This window comes from Patagioenas fasciata, chromosome W (assembly GCF_037038585.1).
Source record: "Patagioenas fasciata isolate bPatFas1 chromosome W, bPatFas1.hap1, whole genome shotgun sequence".
Taxonomy (NCBI): domain Eukaryota; kingdom Metazoa; phylum Chordata; class Aves; order Columbiformes; family Columbidae; genus Patagioenas; species Patagioenas fasciata.
In genome coordinates this window covers 770,488-779,930 of record NC_092559.1, presented here as the reverse complement: position 1 = coordinate 779,930, position 9,443 = coordinate 770,488, and the positions used below count along the sequence as shown (strand labels likewise).

The window sequence follows — 9,443 nt, the reverse complement described above, 5'->3', positions numbered from 1 at the left end:
ATTTTGAGAGCGGGCAGAGAGCGAGGGGGCGGAGCCACCGCCAGCCCGGAAGCCATTTTAGTCAGGGGCAAGCGGGGCGCGCCGCGCCATTTTGGTGTGGGGCAGGTGGCGGCCGCGTGGGTTTGTCCGTAACCGAGGCAGTTGTTTGCACAGGTAAAACACCAGCAGTAGAAACGTTATCTTTGCTAAAGCAACAGCATCAGCAGCCTGCCTCATCTCCTCAGCATGGGCCGTTGACACCGCCCTGAGAACAAACCCAGCTCAGGTAGGCTATTTTGCTTTATTTCACCTGGAAGGTGGAAACCGCGTATGGTGGGAATTCCTTCAGAATGTGTCAACTTTAGAATTGTTCTAATGTTGTCATTGGCTAGTTTTTGTGGCGTTATGGGGCGATACTTTTCTTCTGCAGATATAACATGTAGATATTTTAGTTCCCTAATGCTGTAGGTATTTGTAAAGCAAGGTGAGTGTGGTAACTGGACAAATTCGGAGCCATCATTGCTCATCAGCAGTTAAGGGGAAAAATGGTAACTAGTGAAATATTTGTATTAATGACGTTCCAGGATAAGCTAAGTAAAGCCAGCAGTGAGCCCGGCGCTCCCTCCCCGTTCTGCACTGTCACTACCGACACCGCATTCGCAGCTGTGCGCACACGGCACCGGGGCAGGCGGCGGAACGGCCTTGTCCTGCCCGCGCCGGGCCCGTGTCCGCGTCCCCGCCGGTGCCCGTGCCGGCCCCTCCGCCAGCCCAACGCGCGCTGCTCCGCGCGCCCGGGCCCGCCCGCCGAGCCCCGTTACCGCCGCCTCCCCGCTGCGCCGCGCGGTTGCCATGGTGACGCCTCTGCCTGCCGTCAGTCACGTCGGCCGGGGGCTTTGCGACAGCGGCGGCAGCAGTCGCGGCAGCCGGCGGTGTCAGCTGGTCGCCGCACCGGGCGGGACCGTGCGCACCGCACCCTCCGCGCCGCCCGGCCGGACAGGTGGGTGCCCGCTGGCAGCCCTCGGGCAGAGGGGACTTTCCGTCGTGGGCGGGCGGCGCTCGGGTGCGGTGCGACGGCGGCGGGGCCGGCGTGTTGTGCGGAGAGGACGGCGGGGCCTGGGGGCGGCAGCAGGTGTGGGGGCCTGGCCGCGGGTGACCAGGCCGAGCAGCGGCGCAGTGCGGGCCCGCAGTCCCCAGCACCCCGGCCGGGTCCCGGGGCCTGTGCGGGTCTCGGGCCTGTGCTCCCCGCGGGGTTGAGCGCAGACCGGCGCTCGCTCCGCAGTGCCCCGGGTGTGCCGGGGTCGGTGTCCGCGGCCGGTCGCTAACGAGAGCCCCTTCTCGGTTATCGGAGTTACCGACCCTTCCTCCAGAAACAGGCCTGCGGAGCGACCTGAATTTCTTTCATTGCCAAATTCTCGTTATGTCGTGGCTTCTCTAATCTGTTCCCTTTTTCTGTGACAGCAGCTGGGGATGTGATGTGGTTTGCTTGGCAACTGCTTATGATAACTGTCCATGTGATCGTGACAGTTTTAAACGGGAAAAACATATGTGGGTTTAATGTGTCATCAAGTTACGAGCCAGCAAAACCTGCAAATGGCTTTCAAAGGTATCAACTGTAATGAAGGACTTAGAGCCCCAAATTATTATTTCCTCTTTTTTCTTGTTTTGTAACCTTCTTCATATAGAGGCAGTTGTGGTTTTGGGGGGATAACCAACATTACCTTCGTATTGTTAGATACTTGAAAATGAGATGTTTGTAGTTGCTTGCTCAGCTGTAGCAAGGGGCCAGCAGCGATGTGTCATTGGATTGTCACTGTTGTTACTGCCAGCTGAAGGTTAAGGGAGAACTTGTGTCCTAACTGGTTACTTGTCTGTTTCTGGTTTGGAACACAAGTTTGTGTTCATTGACTTTGGTTTTGATCTTGAGTGCTTTGGGAAGGTTTGACAGCAATGTTTACAGTCTTTTAATTTAGATTACTGTATACATAATGGTCAACTCAGGGCAGGGAGCCCTGCGACAAGTACTGTGCTGAAACACAGAGGTTCTGTGCTGTAGCACTGCAGGTTGGGCATGGCTATTAGGCATAAATCCATTTAAAGAGATGTGGAGTTGCTGGCTGGATGTGTGGAGAAGCTCCTGATTTAGGGGAGAAGCAAAGAAGGCTTCAGGTGATGAGTTTTGAATCAGCAAAAGAACATGGAGATAAAAGGTGGCCAGATGCCACTGGTTTGTTAATCCCCAATCAGCCTAAGTAGAATGATGGGCTGGCTCGTTAGTTGTTGTCACCTGGATTGAAATCGCCTGCCCACTTCACGTGAAGCTCTGTGTAGCGGGACAGTCCAGATGGAGTGCAAAGCAGCAGGTTCGTTCTGTCCTGCGGGGATGTGGGATTGAGCTTTAATGAGTGGGGTGGTGAGGCCGGTGTGAGTGTTCCCAGCAGTAGCATTAGGGGTGTTGTGTGGAACTGGGGCCCCAGACGCTCCTTGTGCCTCTCGGGTATGGAGGGATCATCAGCTCCCCTGGACAGCTCTTGGGGTTTCATTTTCTTCTCCCTACCCCATTAATCCCTTTTCTCCATCCCCAAGTGTAAAATGGGAAAAGGTAACTTGTAATTAAATTAAAAATCCTCACATTTTTATAAAACGCATTGGATTATTCAAATGCAAGCCATGATGTAACAGAAATGAGCCTTTACCATAAATGCATGATTGTCTTTATGTAAATGGTTTTGGGAGGCGTATTACAATGCTTAACTAATGTCTTTTTGAATGAGAGACTCCATATGCGTGAAAAATATTAGGCATAAAAATTGCTGTTCATGTGAAAATATGCAATGCACTTAGGAGGCTTGTCCCGGTGTCATGGATGGCAGCCATCTCTGTACTTACTGGGGGCAAAGCTGGATAATAATGTCATTTAAATGCTGCTGAAAATACAGAAAAATGGCATTAACATGTGGTAAACATTGATAGGGAAAGGGATGATTTATTCTCAACCTTTCTGAATTGCTTTGTTTGAACGCGAGCACAGTTACATTTGTTTAAAAGCAGATGTTCATTTGGCAGCGTTTAATGGTTCGTTTTGGAGCTGTTATATACTGAGAGCATATATGATAAAGAAACACTCAATTCCTGGATTTATTTTTCTGGCCGGTTCTTCTAATGTCTGCACATATCCTGAGATGAATTCTTTATATGCTTGTGCTTTAATCGAAGTAAATGTGTTTGGAAAGAGCCCTTCCTGGCTTTTGCTGTGCTCCATTCAAACCAAGGCAGCTGTATCTTTGTATTTTCCCCGAAGGAGGGTTCATTCCCAGCCCTGGGAGGATCCCTGTGCAGGGGGAAGTCACTGCTGGCTTCCCACCCTACGCTAATTCTGTTCTAGGCCATTTTCTGGCTGTAAAAATCCTTATTCTGGGTGCTGGGTCAGGGTATATAACTTGAGGTTTCCCATCATGGCTGGAAGTTGTGGGACAAGCTGAGGAAGTGGCCGGTAAAATGTTCCTGCTCCACAAACAGTTTGTGTACAGGTGGAGCAAGGCGCGTGGGTGGTTTTCTTCTGGTCTTGCTGTCACTTTGGAAGGTAAAAGTACATGCAAAAAGCAGACAGACAGGAATGCCAAATGCTTTTTAAAATACTGGGGTTAGTTTGCAGGTGTGAGTTGTGGCAGAAGGTGACAACCCATCTGCTAAAGCTCTGAGTCCTCCTGTGGGTGTGCGCAGGATCTTTCCACTTAGACCTCAAACCAGAGCAACGGCTGCTGGGTTTCCTTGGTGTGACAGATGGGGCAGAGGACCAGCCGAGTGCCGTGGCTGGTGCAGAAGCAATAGTCATAAAGCTGTGAATCTGCCTTTTGTCTCTGTACCCTGCCCGTCCTACCGGAGCGGGTTGAACAGTGACCACTGCTGACTCAGCGTTGTCTGCGCCTCTGTGTGTAACTGCACCAGCGCACTGGGGGTTGGAGTTACTGCCTTCTGGTTGTGCTTTGGTTCGGTGAGTTAGCTGTGATTTACCATAGCATACTAGTCCTCAGTAGTGTTTAGAGGGCTGTGGCTTGATCAAGGTGTTTATGGGAGGCTCTGATTCAGTACTTAATATCTTGTACTTGAGAAATCAGTTTAATAGCTTTACTCAAATAGGAGTTTATCCCAGATTGTGAAATTTGCCCAAATGCAGCCTTAGCAGAGCAGTGGAGAGTTGTGTGGCTATCCTGCCAGATCAGTACATTAGTTTTGGTTTTTTTGGATCATCAATTAGTCCAAGGTATCACTTTAAATGCAAAGAACATAGCTGAGATGTCTGTATCTGGCAAATAGATACAGGTATGCCTTTATACACAAATAGATATACACACCCCCCATCTACAAAACCACACGCTCATTCTTTTAGTGCATGTTTGGGGCAAAGAAAGCGGGCTGGCGGCGCTTGTGGCAGCGGGAGAGGAAAGCTTGACGATCCCAGTGAAGACAGAGGGGGATTTAGCACGAGGAACTCAGCGCGATGTCTGCTTTTTCCAGTTCCAACTTCAGTTCCCTTTTCTGCAAACTCAGTGTTTTCTCGGGAGGTATAAATACTCAAAGGTGGCGTTTCATTGGTAACGTCGCTGCCTTTTTGCCCGTTTGTCAATGGGACAGTGTGTGTTTGCTGCTGTGGTTTGTCATCACTGATGTAAAAATGAAATATTGATTGTTTACAGGCAGCGAGGTTTGGGTTTTGCAGGGGGGTATTTGGAGTTTGCTGGTGACAGCAAAGGGTTGCTCTTTGTGGACTGAATTCTGCAGCTGTTAAAATGAGCTTGTGGTATTTTCTGAAAATGAAGGTTTTAATGAAGTTGTTGCGGTACCATAATAAAAAAGTAGACGGAAAGAGGTAGCTTTTCTTTTTACTCTCTCTCCCAAGGGTTGATAGTAAATATTCTAAGAATTCTGCTTCTCTTAGATGAAAGTGTTAAATTGTGAATATCCGTGAGCCTTTAGAAAGTGTTTTGCTGTTTGTGTTTTCAGTGCTTTCTCTTGCGTTTTTCTGCATGGAAAAGATAAATAGGTGTATGTGCTAATACTTTAGAATGTTTGGGTATCCTGTACGTTCCTTTTGAAATCCAGCTGAAGCAAGGGTTTGTAGCGTTGCTGCTTGAGTGGTTTCTGCGGGCAGTTTGGCGGAGCATGGGGTACAATGCGGTGCCCTGGCAGGGCAGGTCCCGTGTTCATTGCCAAGTGCAGCCGTTTGCGTTCCCAACCGCCCGCTCGCTGTAAGTACTGAGCGTTGGGCCCTGGCCTGGGGCAGCACCGAGGGAGAGGAATGGGAAGAGGTGTTTTATTTCGTTACAAAAACTGGGTGGTAAGAGTTAGATGAGTACTTTTGGTTGTTTGCTTTGGTGATTTTTGTTATTGTTTATGATTGCATTTCTTTCTGTTATGTCTTAACACTTTATTTCTGGTTTTCCCTCGATTTTATGGTTATTTCACTCTAAATCAAGTATTTTTAGAATTGTAGCTCTTGGTAAGGTCAGTGTATTCGTTAGCATTCAGTAATCATGCTGCGGTTCTGTGCCGTGGTCATCCAGACAGAACAATTGATCTGCCGTTGCATAACCACGAACGCTGCGTTTCCCGGCCGGTTTTACCCCTGCTCGTCCCAGGCTGTGCACAGCGAGTTCAATGCTTGATGGCCTTTATTTATACTTTTCCGTTAAATAACAGCTCCGAGTAAGTAGTTGTTAATCAAGGCAGTCTAATTGGATGCAAGAAAAGAGTTGGCCTAAAATGGCACTTTGCAGGTTTTGTGTAAGGGATCTGTGGAGAACCGCAGTGTGTCCTTTGCTGTTCAGAGGCCCCAGGAGCTGTTTCATCACTTGCCGTGCTTAGTTATTCATTATTCTGCTCCTGCTGCCGTCCCGTCCCCGTTTGTCCGTGTACATTGTGGTGTTGGATTCCTGGGCTGCACAGGTGCTTTGCACTGGGGCTGCAGGCAGTGCTTGGCCAAATCAGTAAACAACTCCTTTCTCATAGAAATTGCACTGTAACCTTTATATAGATGAAAGGTGACGTGAATTTACATTGACCTTTGTGTAGTGTTTTGCTGTAGAAGGTATCTGTGATGCTGAAGCACTTGTTGAAACGTGGGCGTCCCCGCCAGGTGACACAGGATGAGGAAAGGTCAGGTCCATGGCCGTGCGAGCAACATCTGCGGAGTTTCCTCTGTTTGCATCAAATGGGAGTTTGTCACCCAGAGGATGCACCGGCCTGGCTGGGGCTCAGGATCACCTTCGTTTTCCTTTGCTCATAATGCAGAATTCCCCTCTTCTGTAGCGCTGTAAGATAGGCTTACGTATGTCTGAACAAATGCAAGCATTGCTGCGTCGGTCAAGCGAAAGGAGAATAGGTGTCTATCTGTAGAAAGACAGGGCAATATGCGTTTAAAAATATTTCCTTGGTGAATTCTGCTTGCGTTTGTGTTTCTACTCCTTCTCTAAATGAGAAATTCTGTTCTGGTTTGAGCCTGGTGACTTCAGAACATAAACCTCCGCAATATTGTGTGTGTTTATTTCTGCAGCACAAGGCTTTCACCCGTCGTTTATCACAAGCGCTCCAAGCAGTGGGTCTCCGGAACTCCTGGTTTTACGGAGGCAGAGCAGAGCGACTCCGCAGCTCTTGGAGCGCGGAGCAGGAGACACCTGAGTGCACATCAGGGATGTGTTTTCTGTGCCGATGGCCACGCGGGCCGGGTTTCAGTTGTTTCTGAGAGTAATAGGAGCTGGGATGGATCCTAGGTATGTCTTGTATAAACTTACCATTAGTACAGTAGAAATAGAACTCAAAAATCAGCGTTTTTCTTTATTAAGAGCGGCTCAGTCCAAGCCAACGCAGACTCGGGGATTGCAGGTTCTCACCGTCTGTAAGCCGTTGGTTATCAAAACCAGCGCTTTATTTGGTGCTTAAAACTCCTGCTCACCTGCCCAGCTGTTTGTATTGCTGCTGCTTGAGTTTCTGTGATGTGTTTTCTCTCCGAAGCTGTGGGTCAGACACCTTTGTGTGTTTCACAGTCACCAAGACCATGTTGGCTTTGTGACAGATAAAAGATTCCACATGTTGTTTATGTCAGTAGGTTTTAGTATATTAAATGTTGGTGTGACGATAGTGTTGCATGTATTTCTGGTTGGAGAGTGGCCAGAATCCAGGCTGTATGGCAAATGGTGCTGATCAAAGGTGCCTTCAGATATTAAATAAGCACGTGTAGCAGTACCGACTTCCTCAGAACACTTGTGTTGGAGGGACTGGCTGATCCGGAGTTGCTTTTATGTCAATACAACTTGACTCTTTGAAAACCAATCTTTCCCTATGTGCTGATTTTAGGGAGATGACGCTTTGAAAATGTTTACCACCGAGGCCTGGAAACCAGAAACGGAAAGGTTCCAAACCAGCGTACATCTTTAATTTAGGCTACTCGTGTTTCTAAGGAGCTCATATTTGCATAGTCAGCCCCTTCAGCGGTGTGTGCGAGGGGGAGTGAACTGCCAGAGGGTGAATTCAGGAGTGGCATTGGCCTTGGAAACGTTTTCCCCCTGTTTTCACCTACTGTGGGGCACCAGGTTCTCCAGTGTAAATGTGAATTTGAAGGAGCCGTGTCAGTGGGACACTGGGGCGACCGTGGTGCTCTGACCAGTGCACAGACATCTCCAGAACTGGTTTTTGGTTCCAGGTTGTTGCATTTGCAATGGGGATGAACTCTGCTGTCAGGCGTGTCATAGCTGCCGCAGCCTGGGACTTCAGCCATTTATTACTTACATTTATTATAACAAAGAGAGTGATTTTTGGCAGAAGCGTCTGTGCACATAGGGAGATGCAATGTGCTGCCTGTGTGTGTAGGGAAATGCCACTTGGAAAAGCATCTTTTGCAAAACATGTGAGAAATCCAAACGGTGATGCTGTAATCCTCCCACAGTTCACTGGGTTTTTCGGGTGGCTGTTTGGAGGATGTCATTTAATCCGTGTCTGAAGATGCAGGCGCTCCCGAGGAGTGGTGACTGTGCTCTGCGTTACGTGAGGAATGGCGGGGTAGTGACTGTGATGTGTACAAAGTCATTCCAGAGTCAGTGTAGGTTCAGTGAGGATCGGGGCGCGTTAAGCGTGGGCCCCGTGGTGTAACCGGTGCTCGTCCATCCCGCAGGCGCGGCGGCGCCATGGCGGGGAACAGCCTGGTGCTGCCCATCGTGCTGTGGGGCCGCCGCGCGCCCACCCACTGCATCTCCTCCCTGCTGCTCATGGACCAGCCGCCCGTCATCGTCACCGGCTGCCACGACGGCCAGATCTGCCTCTGGGACCTCTCGCTGCACCTGGAGGTAAGGCTGGTGTCCCCATCCTCCTTGGCTTTAAACGGGTGTGGTGTTATTCTGCAATATGGCGCTCTGTTCTGGTGCCTGTCACTGCACCTGGAGGTAAGGCTGGTGTCCCCGTCCTTGTCTGCCTTGCCTTTAAACTGGTGTGATGTTATTCTGCGATATGGAGCTCTGTTCTGGTGCCTCTCGCTGCACCTGGAGGTAAGGCTGGTGTCTGGTATATTTAAAAAGAAAGAATACGAGAGAGCAACTGCTTCTTTCTAGAAAGGACAAATCAAAAGGGCAGGCTTTTATCTTTAATTTATGCATAGGCTTAATATAGACTTATTTATGAATATATAGGGTTGTGAACTATACTTGATGGGGGAAACTACTGTTGCAGTAGAACACAATTTTTTCATTCAAGCTGGGCCAAATTCAGCCCATGATTGAAATTACCCATACATCAGTTTGCAAAATGCTTTTTTCCCTACAGATTTACTTTACAGGAATAGGTAGAAACGCTTTTTCATGTACTAGAGCAGCATGCTGTGCAAACTCTTTCAAGGTTATGTATCTGCCGCTATGCTAATTAAACGTGTGTGTATATATATCAACACTTGTATTTCTCTAGTACATAAAATGAAGACCTGGACTGGGTATTAAGTTCCTGTGCCTGTCTTCACTTTCCATTTGGTTTCCCCGTTCCAGATTAATCCCAGGGCGCTGTTGTTCGGGCACACCGCCTCCATTACGTGTCTGTCCAAGGCCTCCGCTTCCAGCGACAAGCAGTACATGGTCAGCGCCTCGGAGAGCGGGTGAGCTCCGGCGTGTCCCCATGCACGCCTGTTCCGTGCTGGGGACGGGGCGGAGAGGGCAGCTCGTTGTATCTGCACAGGTGTTCCTTCCCAGAGCATCCGCCTGTTCTTGAGCCTTGCTGCTTGAATGGCAGACTTCTCTGCTATGCAAAACAAGCCTATAAAGGAAAAAGGACTTGGAGTTTGGGTTTTTCTGTTCGTTTGCTGTGTTTTTAGAAGGCTGTTTACTGAAGGTCGGACCTCCAGGCTAAGGCAAATGTGATCAGTTCTGGTTGAGGAAGAAATTTCTTAGCCTCTGTCTATATAAATGTGCCTGACCAGGTATATGTCTGTT

At 49.0% G+C, this 9,443-nt stretch overlaps 1 protein-coding gene across 3 annotated transcripts in view; it reads left to right on the top strand.

The window, feature by feature from the left end:
- Positions 1-100: 100 nt before the first annotated feature.
- The window catches only part of LOC136114602 (WD repeat-containing protein 7), a 63,650-nt gene continuing 54,307 nt past the window's right edge, over positions 101-9,443 (top strand). For 2 of the 3 annotated variants that reach the window (XM_065859991.2, XM_065859989.2), the window contains exons 1-3: positions 871-976; positions 8,144-8,315; positions 9,003-9,109. In XM_065859991.2, the coding sequence (XP_065716063.1) occupies positions 8,157-8,315; positions 9,003-9,109 (266 nt within the window). In that variant the 5' untranslated portion in view covers positions 871-976; positions 8,144-8,156. Of the gene's footprint in view, positions 266-870; positions 977-8,143; positions 8,316-9,002; positions 9,110-9,443 lie in introns of those variants that run through there. The other variant, XM_065859990.2, reaches the window with a different exon arrangement.